The sequence below is a fragment of the Emydura macquarii genome, unplaced genomic scaffold (assembly GCF_026122565.2).
Source record: "Emydura macquarii macquarii isolate MOO-44397 ecotype Brisbane River unplaced genomic scaffold, CSIRO-AGI_Emac_v2 contig_1119, whole genome shotgun sequence".
Classification (NCBI taxonomy): Eukaryota; Metazoa; Chordata; order Testudines; family Chelidae; genus Emydura; species Emydura macquarii.
In genome coordinates this window covers 197,334-215,292 of record NW_027131256.1, presented here as the reverse complement: position 1 = coordinate 215,292, position 17,959 = coordinate 197,334, and the positions used below count along the sequence as shown (strand labels likewise).

Below are 17,959 nucleotides of genomic sequence, written 5' to 3'. Positions count from 1 at the left end.
AGCTTTGTATTCTTTCTCTGACATGAGTGTGCTTCCTGGAGATAAGACTAGTTTGTCATTATTAAGCTGTTAAATAAGGTAGTGTTGGAAGGTTGGAGTTAAAGTTGTGCTTTACAGTGTGATTTTCAATTCTTTAATGTGTGAATTGAGGGTGACAGTTTGGTGAATTTAAAGTGATGTGTGTTAGAGAGTTTATTAGTGTGTTGGTGTCATTTGGGTGTTATGATGGCACTGGGCTAATGCTTGGAAACTGTGTGAACGTTGTCTTTAACTTAGAATTTCCTTGCTTTTTAGTATTTGCATTAGGAGGAAATTCACTTGAGAGAGGTAAATTCTCAGGCCTCATCTATACTATAAAATTTCCTCAGTTTAACTAGATTGATTTAGAAGCCAATGATCAAATTAAGCTATAGCAGCATAAGCAATATTGAAACTGATTCAGATGTGTCTACATGGAGGGATTGCACTGGTTTAAGTAGATCAATTTAAAATTAATTTTCGTTAAACCAGTGCATTTTTCTGGTAAAGAGAAGGGCTAAGTTAATGAATTGTTTTGCATGGGAATGATTACTATATGGGCCTCAGGTGGCCTGCAGCATGAAGGGCAGATAAAATATGAATGAAATTTAAAATCGTAGGTGCCTTCCATCTGATGATCTCCAAGAAATCTGAAAGTATTAATTAATGAGAGTAGGTCCGTATCCTCCCCATTTTATAGATGAGGAAATTGCGATTTCTTTTTTCTGTAACAGAGCAAGTCAAAGGCAGAGCTGTGAATGGGCTCCAGGAATCCTCTCTCCCAGTTCCCTTGCTCTAGTCTAACCCCATAGACCCAACTCCCTTGCTACTAGAGCAGGGAAGAGAATCTAGGGTTCCCAATCTCCCTGTGCTAGCCCATTAAACCCCAGTCTATTCCCAAAGCTGGCAGGTAGTCATCTCAAATGCAGTGGAGGCCTTGACTCCTTTCCCCTCATACCTTATCCACCAGACCTTCTTTTCTCTCTTTGGGAACTATCCACCCCAGTGATAGAGTCTGTGAGCGGGCGCATGTCCCAGAGCGGAGATGTCCCTCTTTGTGTGGCTTGGAGGAAACCCCACCTGGAATTGTGCACTCAGCCATGGATCCCTCAATCCCAGAAAGCCAGTGACAAGCTGGAAGAGCTCAGAGAAGAGCCCCAAACACACTGCAGGGACCAGAGGGCTCTGTCTAGTTCTGAGGAGAGATTCAAAGTTAAATGGACCCGGTTTAGTTTGTGGCTTGCAAAGTCACATTAAAGTGCATGTGCTTGTGTATATTGGGCACCCCTGAAGATGCGCAGTGTGAACAGGACTTGTCAACATCTCTGTATAATAAGCTTGTTGCAAACCTGGTGGACTCATGGGGGGTGTGTCCGTGTGTTGGGGCAGGGTTTGCATAATATTACCCCCCAGCAAAGCCCACATCTCTGGGGGAGCTAATCAGTGTTAGGTGACTGGACAAGAGTATTATAACGTATTGCACTGAGCCAGCTGCAAAGAGCTGCTTATAAAGTCAGAAGAATCATGATTGGGAACTTAAATGATGATGTTTTTAAGCAGGTTTTTTTCTTTCTTTAATCCCCTCCTCTTTAAAAAAAGAAAAAGAAACCAGGGAAATTTAAAAAACAATTTGAGATAATGTAAAAATTCAACGCCTCAGATACTGAGGGGCTCAGTTGCCTTCCATCACTTGGTTACCACTCTACTGCAATGGGACTAAGGGATAATAATCTTCACTCATTTTCTGTGGACTTCTGGTTGAGCAAAGTTAATGCTTGCTCACTGGAAGTCCACAGAAAATTAGTTAAGATTATTCTTTCTTATTAGTGAAGATCCCTAGGTTTATAAATAAGACATGGCAACAGTAGTCCATTTTTGGCACTTGTATCTTGAGCTGAGATTTCAGTGTGAAGAGGCCTCACACACAACTCACTCTCTTTCCCCCCTTTTCTGTCTTTGTTTTTCAGTATCCACCAAAAACCTGTAACACATCTGGAGTGAGCCCACGCTTCTGGAGGAGCTGGCCCTGCCCCGTTCTCTGAGGCCATCATCTCAGTCTCCCAGGGAACAGTGGAAGGCGGGGAAAGTGACACAAATTTATGTTTTCATCCAGCTGGGCCAAGGAGAATGGGGGTCCCACACCCAAAAGAATGAAGACTCGACAGAACAAAGACTCGGTATGTGAAAGGAGAGGAGGAGGTGGGGAACCACGGACTGGAAAAGAAGAGGCGCTGTGGGTCAGGACTGAGGTCCATCAGCAAAGCTGTGTGGTGAACTTAGGACTGGAGTAGTGGAGTGCTGTAGGTCAGCACTGGGGGCTTCCGCAGAGCTGGGGGGTGGGACAGGGATTGCATAGCAGAGGGAGCTGCAGGGAACTCTGTTTTTTTTTTTTTTTTTCTCCTCTCAGATGTCAATGCGGAGTGGACGGAAGAAGGAGACTCCGGGGCCCCGAGAGGAGCTCAGGTCACGGGGTCGAGCCTCCCCAGGTGGCGTCAGCACCTCTAGCAGTGATGGCAAAACTGAAAAATCCCGGCAAACCACTAAGGTAGAAACATTAGTGTGATCCTGGGTGGTACCATGACGTTCCCCAGGAACCTGGCAGGGATTGGTTCTTCCACCCTGCCCTCAGGATCCTGCTTATTCCCTCACCATTTTACCAAGGTGTTATCCCCCACTCCCACCAACCCTTTTCAGTGTTAATGTTTGTGACCTCCTAGACAAATCATGACTCCTAATTCCCCTGGGTCCTATATTCATCTGTCCAGTCTGTCATTTTGTGTACACACCACTTGTATGTCAGCTTTCTCTCCCCCACTGTGGGGACAGCTCCCGGTGTGACCCCTCCCTTCTCTCCCTTGCAGAAAGGACGGGTGGAGGAGTCCTGCACCCCGAAGGGCAGCAAGCAGGGCCGGATGGAGATTTCAGAGAGTGAAGGGGAGGACAGCAATGCCCCCAAGAAAACCAAAACTGAGGTGAGTTCCTGCACCAGACCATGGAAGTGTTTGTGGGGCACAAAGAGGAAAAGAGCCTCTGGTCTCCTTCCCCCCCTCATGCTGGTTCAGGGCCATGGGCCCGGCTAGCCCACTGTTCCAGCTGTGCTGGATCAGACCAGTGTGTTGGTTGTGGATTGACAGGCTTTCCCAAGCCAGAGGAGACAATCCTTACCCATGAAGAGGCTTCCACCCACATTTCAAGGGCTTGGGCCAGTCCCAGCACTTCCCTTTCTGGGGTAATCCCAGGAGCATGTAGTTCCCCAGGATATCCCTGGGGGGGCTAGCATGCCTTCCATCCAGCTAGTCTCTTGGGGTTGAGTCCGTGCTGGTTACAACTCATCACCTGCTGGATTTAGGGCTGGTTCATTTAGGGCCGGCTAATTTGGGACTTCCAAGCAGCCCTGGATATGATCAACTTGCGCTTTGTCATTCAAGGACACTGTGTCTGGAACTGCCCTACAGTGACTCTAGTTAAGTGGTCAGATGCGGGGACTCATGAATTCTCTTCCTGGCTCTGGGAGGGCTGTGGGGCCTAACAGTTAGCAGAGGGGACTGGGAATCAGGGCTCCTGGTTTCTATTCTCAGCTCTGCCCCTGACTCATTGTATGGTCTTTGCCTTGTCCTTTCCCTTCTCCTTATTCTCGTTTACCTTTCAGTGGTGTCTGGAAGCCCCAACCAAGACTGGGCCCCTTGCTGTAGGGGCTGTACAAACACGCAGTAAGAGAAAGCTCTGCTCCGAAGAGCTTACCTCTAAATAGACAAGACTGGTGCAGGATGTGAAAGCTCTTGGGAACAGGACCTTTTTGTTCTGTATGAGTACAGCACAACGCGACCCTGATCCATAATGGGGCCCCTACGTGCTTCTGCAATCCACATAATGACACACATACCATTTTACAGATAGGAAACTGAGGCACAGAGAGGTGACCTGGCCAGCCTGGTGTCACACAGGGAGTCTGTGGCAGAGCAGGGGATTGACTCGGGATCTCCCAAATCCCAGTATAATACCGTAACTACAAGACCATGTTTGCTGTGTAACAGGGGTATCAGACATCTGGCCTGCATGATGTATTCATGTGGCCTGCAGGGCTTTCGTTTTTTGAAGAAGTAAGTTTCTTGCCCTTCTGATTGCAGAGATGACCTTCCAAAGGTGATCCAAGTCTAACTGATGCAGTGATGTCTGCCTGGGTCTGCAGGCAGCCTGAAATGATTAGTCAGAGGAGGGAAGTCCTCAGTCCCTGTTGGGGCTTTCATTCTTTACACAACAAACGTAGTATGAAGGAACCACATAGGCACAGTGGGGTGCAAAGAACTGTGTTTACTAATGGCTAGAACATACACACTATGGTGGCTTCTAAAACATAAAAAACAATAAGGGCCTTTTAAATGCACTATTTAAAGGGGTAATACACAATTCTTGTGCACTGCAGTCCCCTGTTAATCTGTTTAGAGAATCAACTCTAAGGGCTTGTCTACACGGGGAAATGTTATCGGCATTACTATACCATTATAGTTATAGCCATATAACTCCCTCTTTCTGGGCATAACCGTGGCCTTTTTTCACTTCAGCTTATGTCATAAGCCCTAAGGCCCACCAGTGACATTTATTCATTATCCGCATTAAGTAGTTAATTCTTGATCATCTTATTGTCTGGGATGAAGGTTATGGTGGAAATGGAGCCCATGGGGTAGGATCTGGGAGCAGCAGCAGCGGAAAGAAATGCAGAGGAGACTCACGGAGACAGGGAAGGTGGGGAGAAAGAGTGATGGGAAGGAAAAGACACGAGGGGCAGAAATAGTGACTCCAAAGGGGCACAGGTTTCCTTCCCCAGTGATGAATGTGACGGTAAAGCACTGAACAAATAATAAATAATCACTGAATATTTAGTTACTATACAAAGGTCATATTCTCCCCTTGATCTCTGTAAAACCCCCCACTGCTGCCAGGGGACATTCCGCCGTTGCATGGTGGGGATGTATAGTCCTGAATGATAGCCTGGACCACAGACCAGAATTAAACATGGAATTTGGCTCTTCCCTCCAAATGTGTTTGACATCCGTGCTTTATAATTGTTCTCTGTGCCTTGATTACCCCCTCTGTCAAATGGGACTAGTGGTACTTACCTTCTTCCCGGGGGTCATGAGACTTAATTAATGAATGTCTGTCAAATATGTGGAGCTCCCCGGATGCAAGGTGCTAGGATTGCTATAAATACACTGCCAAAGGCCGCCTGCTTCCATCTGCTGTGAATCTGTTGCCTTTTCCTTTTCTGGGAGATGAATAAGGTGGAGCCAGGGGAGAAGGAGCATCTCAGAACCTCCTTTGATACCCCCAGATTGCTCCAAAGAGGAGAGTCGCTGGGGACTACCTGTGAGGAGTGTCAGAAGAGGGTAACCTTCCTTCTCAGCTCTTATAGCGAGGGGCTGAGGACTTCAGAAAGGAGAATCTCGGGGGGATCAGAAAGGGCTGACTTTTGCTCCTGTCTTGGGGTGCTGTATTATTTATCCCTCCTCTCTGTATCCCAGGAGCTACCATGTCCCCAGTCTCCCTCGGATATTGACAGCCTTGATGGCCACAGCTTCAACGATGAGATGAGCAGTGACCCACGGGACATTGACCAGGATAATCGGAGCACCTCGCCCAGTGTCTACAGCCCAGGCAGCATAGAGAATGATTCAGACTCGTCCTCTGTGTTGTCCCAGGGGCCGTCCCACTCCTACCATCATCCCCCACTCTTTCCCCAGAGTCCCCCACCTGCCCCTCCGGCTGACAGCCTAACCCATCCACCGGAGCCAGGCTTCAGCCTGCCAGGCGAGGTCCACCCTCAGGCCCCTGCAGGTGGCTACCACTCTCAAATTGAGACCCAGGCATCAAGGATTTTCCAGGCCCAGGCACCCCCAGCGCCTGCCTCCTCTTCCTCTGCCGCACATGCTCCTCTTTATCCTACTGCCAGTGTGGTCCAGGGGGGGCCCAAAGCCACCGGTGGAGGAGGGGGGCTCCCAGTGCCGGGAGGGCGTGAACAGAGCCTTGGTGCCAAGCACAACCCACCACCCACTACACCCATCTCCCTGGCCTCTGTGGCAGGGGGGCTACCCCCTCAGAAGACCCCCCCAGGCAACCCTCCTTCAGCACCCGCAGCTTCTGCCCCCTCCTTCCCCCACGTCTCAGCCAATCTGCCTCCTCCCCCAGCCCTGCGTCCACTGAATACTGCGTCCACCAATTCCAACTCGCCCGGCATGGTGGGGCAGGCACTGAGTGGGCACCTCCCGTCGCCCCACGGGATGGGGCAGGACAAGACACCTGCTCCACCCCCCTCACGTTACCCCTATGCCCCTCCGCCCCCACCCAGCTCCTCTGCTCAGTACCCCCAACCTTCCCCTGCCCAGGGCCTGCCCAGCTACAGTGCCTCCTATGCCCACTCCTTTCCCCCACCCAATGGCCTCTCCGTCTCCAGCCAGCCCCCCAAGTACACCCAGCCCTCTCTGCCCTCCCAGCCCGTGTGGAGCCAGGGCCCACCACCCTATGGCCGCCCGCTGGGCAACACCAGCTCCCACCCCACGGCCTCCTTCCCTGGCCAGCCCCCCCATCACCAGCAGGCGCCCCAGCAGCACCACCATGGCCATGGCCCTGGAGGGGGGGCCTCCCCAGCTGCAGCAGCTCCTCCCCAGCCCCCTGGAGGTTACTCCCACCCCATGGAGTCAGGCACTCATCACCCGTCGCATGTTGCCTACGGGCTACGCCTCTACCCGCCCCACAGCCAGGCCACATTCAGCCAGGCTCCTTCCGCCTCGTCGTCATCCTCCTCCTCTTCCTCCTCCTCCTCCTCCTCCTCTTCCCAGGGGACGTACCCGGGTGCCTGCACTCACCCCCAGGGGCAGAATCCTGCTGCCTATGCCTTCCCCCCGCCACCGCCGCCCTCCCCTGCCCATGGGGCTGGGCCGCCCGTCACCTCTGCCTCTGTCACGCTCTCCACTGTCATAGCCACCATGGCCGCCTCCTCAGCCCCCTACAAGACCGTGTCACCCCCTGCACCCTCCTCCACCGTGGCCCCCTACGGGAAGCGGGCGGGCTCACCTGCCCCCACATTCCAGCCCCCAGCTCCCTACAAGCCAGGCTCACCCCCTTCTTCCTCTGCTTCATCCTTCCGCGCGGCCACGCCCCCCGGGTACAGGATGACCTCTTCCCCAGCGGCTGGCAGCTACAAGGCCCCCTCACCTGCTCCCACTGCCCCCCGCTGCCGGGAGGCATGGGTGCCCCTGCTCCCCCCCTACCAGCACTGCCACTGAGCGCTGCACAGATCAAGCAAGAGCCGTCGGAGGAGTACGAGCCCCCAGAGAGCCCAATGCCACCAGCTCGGAGTCCCTCACCAGCCCCCAAGGTGGTGGATGTACCAAGCCATGCCAGCCAGTCAGCCAGGTGAGCAGAGAAGGGGGAGACCCTAGGTAACCCATTGCAGTGCTATACCGCCCTTCTAAGGGAAAAGTTTTTCTTAATGTCCCACTAGTTCCATGCACTGTAGGGATTTCCCTTGTGCCCTGTGCTGGCCCCGTCCCTGGCTTGCTTACTGAGCCGGGTGTGGGCAGGGGGGCATTGTGGCAGCCCAACTCCGTGCCTTTACTGGGGGAATTTCCCTGCAGCCTTTTGGTTCAAGGTACTTGTAAGCTGCCACAGTGGCATACAGAGGTGGGAAAGAGGATGAAAATCTCACCTGGTGTGTTTGGGGAGGGAGATTGGGCCCCAGAAGTAGGGTGACCACCTTTGTTGGATGGAAGTAAGGGAAAACCACAGGAAAAATAAGGGACACCACTTTATTTTAAGGGATGTTTTAGGAAAACACGTTTCCCTTAGCATATCATGTATTTATCTCTCAAGTGTACGTTTCTTTTGTCCTCAGGTATACAATACAATTATCATAAGCTGCAATGTAATGTTTGAAATGGTACTTACAGTCAGTTTTAATACAGCTCAATACAGCTTTGTTTTCTGAAACCAGTCCATAAATCTCTTTACATGTACAACTGAAATTAATTTTAATTTGAAACTCAGCCTTAACAGAATCGATATGTAGCAGGTTTCTGCAATCTGTCCAAGTTCGTTTACACAAGGAAATATTCTTTCCACTGCTGCATTTGAGGTAGCGATGGACATCATAAATTCCATAAGTTTTGGGGAGAAGAAGGAGCTGGCTTCCACGTTTCAAAGCCCCATCCTTTCCCCTGCACACAGTATTCACTGAACCTTTGCTATAAAACATACTCATGCCCCTATGGGGCAAGCATTTGCTGTTTACTTAGCCAGTAACGAACCTTTCCATTTCCAGAAGTTTTCTAAATTCTTCTTAGCATTTCCTTACCTGTGTTACAAGTGCAAAAACAGGCCTGGGGTCAAGAAATTTCTGACTATTTAGTATCAGATTTTAACAGCAAAGTCTTAAACATGAAGCCAGATCCATGTTTTTTTATTTCAGGGGTTCAGTTCAGTGCAGTCTTAAGACAACACCAAAGTGGAATCTTTTTTTGAGCTTTGTGATGAGTTTTTCTTAAAAGACTAGGTTTCTTCAGGCTGAATTCTACACTGAAAACAAGGTCTAATCAGCAGTTACTCTGACGCTGCTCTGCAAAGGTTTGATTCAGCCTGTCCTTACTCATGCGACAAATTAGTGAAATAAGGGAGTCCAGGGACATTCCTTACAATAAGGGTTGGGTGGTCACCCTACCCAGATGGGTATGGGGGGGGGGAGACGCACTGCAGGACAGCTGCTCTCCACAGCCTTCACTGCCCCCAGGATCCTTGCACATCTTCCACCATACATTTCCAAGCTGGTGGCGGCCCTCGCTATTCCCCCACTCCTCTGTCTCTCTGACACTTCTTCCACTGTTCTTCTCCGCAGGTTCAACAAACACCTAGATCGTGGCTTCAACTCCTGCTCCCGTACAGACCTTTACTTCGTGCCCCTGGATGGCTCCAAACTGGCCAAGAAACGGGCGGATCTAGTGGAGAAGGTCCGCAGGGAGGCCGAACAGAAGGCCCGGGAGGAGAAGGAGCGAGAGAGAGAGCGGGAGAGGGAAAAGGAGAGAGAGAGAGAAAAGGAGAGGGAGTTGGAGCGAAGTGTGGTAGGTGCTGCAGTGTCCCCACAGGGGAGTCCGAGGCTCAGTAAGGGCTGATATCACGGGGTGCTGTGTAGGGATCACAGAGCCTTCAACGCTGACCAGCTTTCTCTGCTGTCTTGCAGAAGATGGCTCAGGAGGGCCGGCCAGTGGAGTGCTCGTCTCTTGGCCCCGTCGGTCACCGTCCATCCTTTGAGCAGGGCAGTGCTGTGGCTACCGTCCCACCATACCTGGGCCCCGACACTCCGGCTCTGCGCACGCTCAGCGAGTATGCCCGGCCCCATGTCATGTCCCCCAGCAACCGCAATCACCCCTTCTACGTGCCCCTGGGGGCTGTTGACCCTGGCCTGCTGGGGTATAACGTGCCAGCCATCTACAGCAGTGATCCAGCCACGCGGGAACGGGAGCTGCGGGAGCGCGAGGCCCGGGAACGAGACCTGAGGGACCGGGACCTGCGGGAGCGCCTCAAGCCTGGTTTTGAAGTCAAACCAGCTGAGTTGGAGCAGCTCCATGCTGTGCCCGCTGCTGCCATGGATCCTTTCCCACGCCACGGGGGGCTGGCTCTGCAAGCAGCCCCCGGCCTGCACCCTGCTTTCCCCTTCCACCCAGGGCTGGGCCACCTGGAGCGTGAGCGGCTGGCACTCGCCACCGGCCCAGCCCTGCGCCCCGACATGTCATACGCCGAGCGACTGGCAGCTGAGCGGCAACACGCAGAGCGGGTAGCTGCCCTGAGCAATGACCCCCTGGCCCGGCTGCAGATGCTCAATGTGACGCCCCATCATCACCAGCATTCGCACATCCACTCCCACCTCCACCTGCACCAGCAGGATGCCATTCACGCAGGTGAGGGGAGCGCAAGGGCTCAGGGTGGGATCCCCAGTCTCCCCTCCCCTTGCAGGTTGTCTGATTGGCTCCTCTTCAGACAGTATCTCTCATCTGCAGCAGAAAATGCAGGTGCTTCCAGCTCTGGTTCTAGCTTGTAGGTCGCTGGTGACATCCTTCACATGCAAAATCAAAAGTCCTTCAGACACTGCACAAGGGGATTGAAGCCCTGAAAACTGCTCTGGCTCTGAGCACGTCTGAGAATCGGCTCCGCCCAGGCATGTTCAGTGGCAGGGTAGAAGGAAGGCGCAGGCAGTGCTGCTAGACATGCTCTCTCGGCCCTCTTAGTGCAGTCCCACAGTGCTTATGCCCGTCTCAGTGACGGCCCTGAACGCTGGCGGCATCGCATGGGAAACTCGCCATCCACCAGACTCAGGTAGAGCTGCTGGGGCTGCAGTCAAGTAGTCCCAGCTCTGCTTAGGTCCTCCACCTCATTCAGGATCGACCTAAGGAGCCGTGGCTGGTCTTGGCTCAGCCCAGCTCCCGTTCCTCCGTCTTCTTAGAGGCACAGAGACCTGTTCCAGTTACAGATGTATTGTGTTTTTTTAAACGTTGCTGTTTAATGGCATGGAACTCTCTCTGCGATTTTTTGGAAGTGTTTATACGTTTGGACCAATGTGTTTCAGCTCCTAAAAAACGCAAGCACAACAGAGTGAGGCTAGCAAACTCCATCCACGTGGGGACACACGCAGCGCTACGTGGCTGCTCTTATCCTACTGGGTTCTGAGGTGGGCAGTGCCTTGGCTGCAGCTCCCTGACTCCTTGGCCTGAGAAAGTGAAAGCAGGGGCATTAGTAACAATAGGCACAGACACACCCCTGTGTCTCTTACTGCATAGGTTGGGAGGGAAGAGGCTGAGGGTGGGAGTAGGGGAAGTTTGATGGTGGGGTACACAGAGACCTGGAGGGATGTCCTCCCTTCAAATTGGAGCCTATCCTATTTCTATCTCCGCATCCTAAAGAGAAACAAGGAAAAGGAGAAGTTCAGCCATGACAGACTCAAGAACACAAACCCCCAGCTACTCCATAGTAGAAAATAATTGTACTAAAGAGAGGACGCGCCTTATCCCCTTGAGCACTCAGTGCCTGCTGTACCAGTCTGCTGGGCAGTGCCTCAGCCGGAACCTGGTGACCGTCTGCTTTGGCACCTGGATGGGTTGTGTAGACTCTGTGCCCCAGCACAGGTCCACAGACAGCCCCATTCAAAGCCATTAGAACCAATCAAGATGTGAATCGGTGCAAACGAATGTCCATTGTTCCCCTTATACGGCTGCACCTCCTACCAGAATTCCAGCATCTAACCCCCGTAATGAGGTGTCCATGCCGAAGAAGCAGCTACTACTGCTACTAGTACTAAAGAGTAACATGCGGATGCAGTCTACACAACACGTGCAAGCTGGCGTGCCTAAAGCGAGGCATCTAAATCAGGTGTTGCGTGTTGGGCACCCACAAGGAATGGATACTTCTGAAACGTAGCCCAGGCAGTCGATGGGCCTGATGTTGTACATGCAATATGTGCACTCACACCCGTGCTGTGCATTTGCTCCAGAGGGCTGGGCCTGCAAGCGGGGAGTACTGGATGGGCCCAGATGCCAAGCACCGGTGATGGTTGCGGAGAAGGGGTGTTGTGTGTGGACTTGCAGGACACGTTTCCATGAGCTAGTGGGGGTAGAAGGAACAAATGCAGAAATAAATGGTAGTCAAAGTGATTAGCTGCGCCATCTGACTTTGAAATGGTTCTGCCCCTAGTTCAGAGCAGCCTGGCTACATGTGTGTGTGTCTGTCTTTCTCTCCCCCTTTGTTCCTCATTTTCATCCCCTACTTCCCCTCTGAGATAGCACAGCACAGTTACCTATTGATATCTTTTCTCCCCAGCCTCAGCCTCTGTTCACCCCCTGATTGACCCATTGGCCTCAGGGTCGCATCTCACTCGGATCCCGTACCCAGCGGGTACCATCCCCAACCCACTCCTTCCTCACCCACTACATGAGAACGAGGTGCTGCGCCACCAGCTTTTCGGTAAGAACACTGAGCTGTGGGTCAGGACTGAAGGGCATCAGCACAGCTAGAAGGAACAGAACTGGGGTAACAGTGGGAACTGCAGAAGGAGACGGGTGCATTAATAGCTGTGTGGTGCTGTAGCAAAAATGGGGGGCCAACAGGTCAGGATTGAAAGCCACTGGCAGAGCTGTGAGAGGGGAGACCAGGACTGGAATATGGGGGGGGGGTGCAATGGGTCTGGATTGAGGGCATTGATGGAATCAGGGAGGAGTGGATGATGATGGGGGCTGATCAGCGGACATGATGTTTGTTCCTTTTCTTGCTTTTCTTTGGATGAAGCTGCCCCCTACAGGGACCTGCCAGGATCTCTCTCTGCTCCCATGTCCGCAGCCCATCAGCTCCAGGCCATGCATGCACAGTCAGCAGAGCTGCAGCGTCTGGCTCTGGAGCAGCAGCAATGGCTGCACGCCCATCACCCTCTGCATGGAGTGCCACTCCCTACACAGGAGGATTATTACAGGTGTGTGGAACCCATTGGCTGGGGGAGAGGGATATGCAATCTTTTGCCTCTAGGGCCCTGGTTGAAGTCTGGCCTCAGGATGGGGGAACTAGTGGGATCAGGGAATGGGGTAGGAGGTCCCCTTTGCCTCAGGGTACCGATTCCAAGCAGACAAGGTCTGGAGGGACTGGGATATGCAGTCTTTCACTTCTAGGGGCACCAGTTCCAGTGTGGCTCCAGGCTGGTAGTGATTGAAAATTATTCACCTCTGATGGCATGCTCCATGAGTGGGTGAGGTCCCAGCCCTGTTCCTACTTCACAGAAGCTGGCACCACAATTGGCGCTAACTGATCTTGGTGTCAGAGGACTGCAAGGGTGACAGAGACTGGATTCCCTCTCGTCTCTGTGAGGGGCTGTCTCCAGGACAGGGAGAGCACATTGGCAGGAGCTGTTGGGGAGTGACTGGGTTATACTGCTCTGGGGATTTACAAAGGATTCAGTTGTTGAGCCAGCAGTTATACCAGGGACTAAATTGACTTTAATAAATACAATTCACATTAAATCCTCTCTCTCTCTCTCTCCATCTTCCTTCCTTCATTCTTCTGTTGCCTCTCCCAGTCACCTGAAGAAAGAAAGTGACAAACCCCTTTAAATGGACCCCAACCCTCACAATGACATCATCATGTCTCCCTCTCCAGAGGAGCAACCAACCAACCAACCAAATCCTGGGCGAGGGGAAGCTGTAGAGTGATACATCCCGATCCTACTCAGCACTGTGCAAAAGAAGAAGGGGTGGAGAAAACACGATGGCCATCCTGGGAGCGAAGGGGAGGGGAAAGAAGGGGGGAAGGGAGTAAAACACCAACAAAAAGCTTGGAGAGCGCTGGCTTGACTTTGAGAGGGACACGGAAAGAGACACAGTTGGTGTTGCAAAGAGCTGGAGGTACCAAGAATCATGGGGATTCAGAATTGCTCCTTCTTCTCTCTAGAGGGAGTGGTTGTGTTCAATAATAATAATTAAAAAAAAAAAAAAAAAAGGTGGGAAGCATCATGAGACTTTTCTCCAGGGGGAGACAGCCCCTTCTGCTTCTTTGAGTGAGCAAACCTGGCGACGAGGTGACACTCAAACCCAGCTGGAACTTCTTTTTCAGATGGCCCCTACCCCCCCCCCCACCCCCCGTTTGATGTAAGATATGGCTTAGAAGTGCAAGGCCTCATGGGACTTTTCAAAAATGAGCGGTGCTGCTTCCCACGCTCCAAACCCTTTCAGGAGTGAATGTGGCAAAAAGATGCAAGCACCACTGGAACTCTTCAAAGTGGACACTATAACTTTCCCACGCAACGCTTGAGGGACCGGGCCTGGCCAGGAGGTGCAAAGCACCAGGGGACTGTTTTCAAGAAGGTGGATGTGTTTTCCCCCACCTTGAAGGAACAGATGTTGCCAGAAGGTGCAAAGCACCATGGGACTGTTTTCAAGACGGTAATTGCCCCTATCCCTCCCAGTCCCCGTGGGAGGGTTGATGTGGTCAAGAGACACAAGATATCCTGGGACTGTTTTCCAGATGGTGGCTGCCCCTTTCCCTTCACCTACTCCAGTTGATGTACTTTAACTCATGCACATCCCATTAGACGTGGCGGTTTTGCGTAGCAATTTGTGACTCTCTGATCCGCGTGTGTGTGTCTGATCTCACAGTTGTATATCTCGATCTGTCCCCATATATATATTTACTTAAAACATTAAAAAAAAGCTATGGAAAAACACCCAAACAAAGTCCCCCACATTCCCAACCCCCAACACACATTCTAATAATTTATATATATAAATATATATATGAAGCTCTTAAAAAAGAAAAGCAAACAAACAAAAAACCCTTCCAGAAACTGACTTTCTTGTGTTCATTTCAAAGCAGGGGCAAGGAGCTGTGAAAAGCACCACTGTAGTGTGTGAAAATGGAGCATGCCCCGCTCCTAGCTGCACCGTGGCCCTAGCTCCAGGCTGGGGGGTAGGGAGATGGGATATGGCCAAGGCAGGCACGGTGATACTTCTGATCACATAGTGCCCCCCCCTCAGGGCAAGTTGGGGGGTAGAGAGATGGGGCATGTGCAAGATATGAAGGGCAGCTTCTCTGTCAACAGGGCGCCTATGACTGCCAGGAGGCTGCGCAGGTTATGAGAAAAGGGTGCCCCTGTTAGCTGAACTGGTGCCAGGGTGGGTGGGGGAGCTAGAGGGGGCCGGGCAGGGTGGGCCCGAGCCATTCTGGTGCCCCGGGCAGACATCATTGTGTTGCGCCCATTTTGGAGAGGGATCGTGGGAGCCGTTTTGCCGCCCTGCGGCTGCCTTAGCCCCCTCCTGTTTCTCTGTCTCTCTCGCCCCCTTCCCCTGGTTCCGCTGCTGGCTCCTGAGTCATTTTGGTGCCCCCTACAAGCAGGCGCCCCGGGCTGTTGCCCGCTCAGACTGGCGCTTGGCCCGGCACTGGGGCCCGGGGAGCAAAGGGCAGCGCCCCCGCAGTGTGGGAATCGGGGGCCCAGCCCGCGTGGGAAGGGCAATTCCTCCAGCAGCACAGCACCCCCAGGGGCAGAGCAGGGGGGGAGAAGAGGAACAATTGCCCCAGGAGCAGAGCCCCCCCCCCACTGGCTAAGTGATGGGGCAAGGGCCAGGGTGTGGAGGGCAGAGCGGTGTGCAGGGGGGGAGGAGCTGTACGTGCTGCAGCCCGGCGGAGGCGGGCAGGGCCGGGCTCTGAGCGCAGCACTTCCAGCCGCAGCACCGCGCGGGGGGGGCAGGACAAGCCGCCGTGCATGTAGCGGGCGCGCCTCCATCCCTCCCTCCCTGGCCCCGCCCCGAACCCGCGCTTTGCACTGCGGCGCCGGGGCACGCTGCGCTCGGACCATCGCCCGCCTCCCTTCCCCCTCCGCCGGGGGCGTGGCGCTCAGTCCTTTGCACCAATAGGAAGCCATCTCATTTACATAGCGCACATTTGCTGCCAGAGCGCGGCTTTGCGGGGCCCCCAGTGCGAACGTGGGGTGCTGCGGGGGGCTCGGCACCTTGGGGGGCGCTGGGAAGAGACGCCGTCCGGGGTTACATGCCCGGCTGGAAAGTCACCCTCACCCGCAGCGCACTCCGGCCGGGCTGGGTCCTGCGGCGGGCGGAGAGCGCTCAGTGATTTCAGCTCTTTTAGTATTTGTCTAGCAGGCTCTAGCCGTGCCGGCGGAGCCTCCTGCGGCGGTGAATGGCAGACGGGGGCGGGGCGATTGCCAGGGGGGCGGGGCCTTTCACCTGGGGCGGGGCGGTGCCGCTCGGCTGCCGGCAGACAATGGGGGGCGGGGACCCCTCCACCGCCCCCTCCCTACCGTGACTCCGCCCCTGCCGTGCCTCCTCCCGGCCTCGAGGCGGCGCCGCCGCCGCGGACTCGCTCTCCTCCTCCTCCTCCTCCCGCCGCCGGGGCGCGGCTCCCCGGTGCTCCGCTGCGCGCCGGTGCCACGCGCTGCCCCGCGCGCCCCGCCCCATGTCCAGCCTGCAGCGCCCCATGGCTGCCCCGGCCCAGGCGCCGCCGGGCTCGCTGAGCGCCGAGCAGGCCAAAGGTGAGGCCGGGCCCCTGCCCGCGGGCGGTATCGGGTAGCAGCCGCCCGGGCGGCCCCCAGACCCCCCCAGCACCACGCGGCCGCCCGGCCTCCAGCCCATCGCCCGGCCCGTCCTCTGCTCCCTTCCCGGGGCCGGGCCTGTCTCCGCCTCCCCCCCCGGCCGGGGGCTCACGGCTCTGCCTGCCTGTCTGTCTGACTGCCTGCCTGCCTGTCTGTCTGTCCGCAGCGCTGCTGGCCGAGGTCATCCAGGCCTTCGGCGCGCCGGAGAACGCGCAGCGCATGGAGGACGCGCGGGAGAACGCCTGCAACGACATGGGCAAGATGCTGCAGTTCCTGCTGCCCGTGGCCACCCAGGTCCAGCAGGAGGTCATCCGAGCCTACGGCTTCAGCAACGACGGCGAAGGTAGGGCCGCCCGAGCCGCTGCCGGCCTGCCTGGGGGTTCCCGGATCCCTCCCCCGGGCAGGGAGCACACAGCCAGGTGGGTCGAGGGGACTGGGACCGCGCTGCCTACCCACTGGGGGATCTGGGCGAACCAGCCTGTCTCACCAGCTCCACTTCTTCTGAGCTGTTTTCTCTCTCCCCCCCTTGTCTCTCTCTCAGGGGTCCTGAAATTCGCCCGACTGATAAAATCCTACGAGTCCCAGGACCCGGAGATCGCAAACATGTCCGGGAAGCTAAAAGCCATGTTCCTGCCGCCAATGACGCTGCCCCCACACGGGCCTGGGACCGGGCCGGGGGGCGTGGCAGCCTCCTGAAAACAAAGACCCTCTGCCAGCCTGCCTGGTCCGGGTCGCGTGACACCAGTCCATGTGTGGGAGAGCGTTGGCTGGTTGTGTTCCAGGATCGCTCTCCTCCACCACCACCACCACCACCATCATCATCATCCGTGTGCTGCAGTGGGTCAGAAGAGGCACCTGCTCCTTGGATGCTTCCTAGCAGTTGGCTTCTTTGTGCGCCTTTGGTTTTTGTGCTTGTGAATAAAAGCTGCTTTGAAAATGTCCCCCCGTGTTTCTGTGTCCATCACCGCCTGGGAAAGAGAGCACTCCCCACTGAATGAATATGAGGCAGAAATGAGCTCTGGTTGCCTCCTGTAATCCCCTGCCTTGAGGCGACAGCACCTTGATTGAGCGAAATTCCAGGAAACCGAGATCATGATCCCCCATACCACACGTCTTTGGCCTGGAAGCAAAAGGCCTGATACCAGTTAACATTTTCTAAACATCCAACCTGGTAGGTCCAGCAGGGAGTGTTGTAGGCCAGGACTGAAAGGTAACAGAGCGATGGGGGTTCAGAACTGGACCGCAGGCAGGTAGGTGTGGGGCTACATGCATACGTCTCAATCTGCCACGGTCCAAGTGTCAGACGCAGTGGCTCTGTCTAGATTAGGAAAATAAGATATGTTTAAAAATGTGGTAGCCGACACCTCTTCATTAACACGTTTTACACACCAGTTTAGCTGTGTTTAATACTGCTAGGGGGATCCCAGGGTTCACCACCACAAGCTAACATATTTTTAACGTGTCTTTTTAAAAGATTGTGGTTAGCAATGCGTTAGTGAAAATGTGTGGGCTAAAGTACTCTTAAACGCAGTTTATTCTCCTAGTCTAGACGGGGCCAATGTGTGACAAAGACCCAAAATGAGGGGCACAACAAAATATTGATGCAGGAAATTTAAGAATTCTTCAGTGTAAAAGCCTCTGTAAATCAGGGATGGTCTACAGTAGAAAACGAGATTGACCCAGCCACGTCGCTCAGTGATGTGAAAAATCCACACCCCTGACCAGCGTAGTTAAACTGACCTAAGTCCCTGTGTTAGACTACTCTAGAGTGATGCAAGAATTCTTCTGTCATCCTAGGTACCGCCTCTTGGGGTGGTGGAT

General features: G+C 54.1%; 2 protein-coding genes and 1 non-coding gene across 4 annotated transcripts in view; all 3 read left to right on the top strand.

Moving 5' to 3' along the window:
- Positions 1 to 14,270, top strand: part of ATN1 (atrophin 1) — a 40,333-nt gene extending 26,063 nt beyond the window's left edge. Inside the window, 10 exon segments of the mRNA XM_067545890.1 lie at positions 1,986 to 2,195; positions 2,426 to 2,563; positions 2,880 to 2,990; positions 5,538 to 7,239; positions 7,242 to 7,428; positions 8,903 to 9,125; positions 9,245 to 9,962; positions 11,875 to 12,018; positions 12,340 to 12,520; positions 13,118 to 14,270. Coding sequence (XP_067401991.1) covers positions 2,118 to 2,195; positions 2,426 to 2,563; positions 2,880 to 2,990; positions 5,538 to 7,239; positions 7,242 to 7,428; positions 8,903 to 9,125; positions 9,245 to 9,962; positions 11,875 to 12,018; positions 12,340 to 12,520; positions 13,118 to 13,151 — 3,516 coding nt within the window. The 5' untranslated portion in view covers positions 1,986 to 2,117 and the 3' untranslated portion in view covers positions 13,152 to 14,270.
- A 1,376-nt stretch (positions 14,271 to 15,646) lies between these two features.
- Positions 15,647 to 17,959, top strand: CUNH12orf57 (chromosome unknown C12orf57 homolog). Of its 2 annotated transcripts, none has more exons than XM_067545894.1 (3): positions 15,647 to 15,722; positions 16,305 to 16,557; positions 16,680 to 17,959. In XM_067545894.1, the coding sequence occupies exons 2-3, from the start codon at positions 16,358 to 16,360 to the stop codon at positions 17,134 to 17,136; spliced, it is 657 nt and encodes a 218-aa protein (XP_067401995.1). In that variant the 5' UTR covers positions 15,647 to 15,722; positions 16,305 to 16,357; the 3' UTR covers positions 17,137 to 17,959. The 2 variants fall into 2 exon arrangements, with proteins under 2 accessions (XP_067401995.1, XP_067401996.1); XM_067545895.1 differs by lacking the exon at positions 15,647 to 15,722 and adding an exon at positions 15,769 to 16,078 and having other exon boundaries at positions 16,305 to 16,481; positions 16,680 to 17,079.
- LOC137151936 (U7 small nuclear RNA) lies at positions 15,655 to 15,715 on the top strand. The gene has a single exon (XR_010919412.1). It is a non-coding gene; the product is annotated as a U7 small nuclear RNA (small nuclear RNA).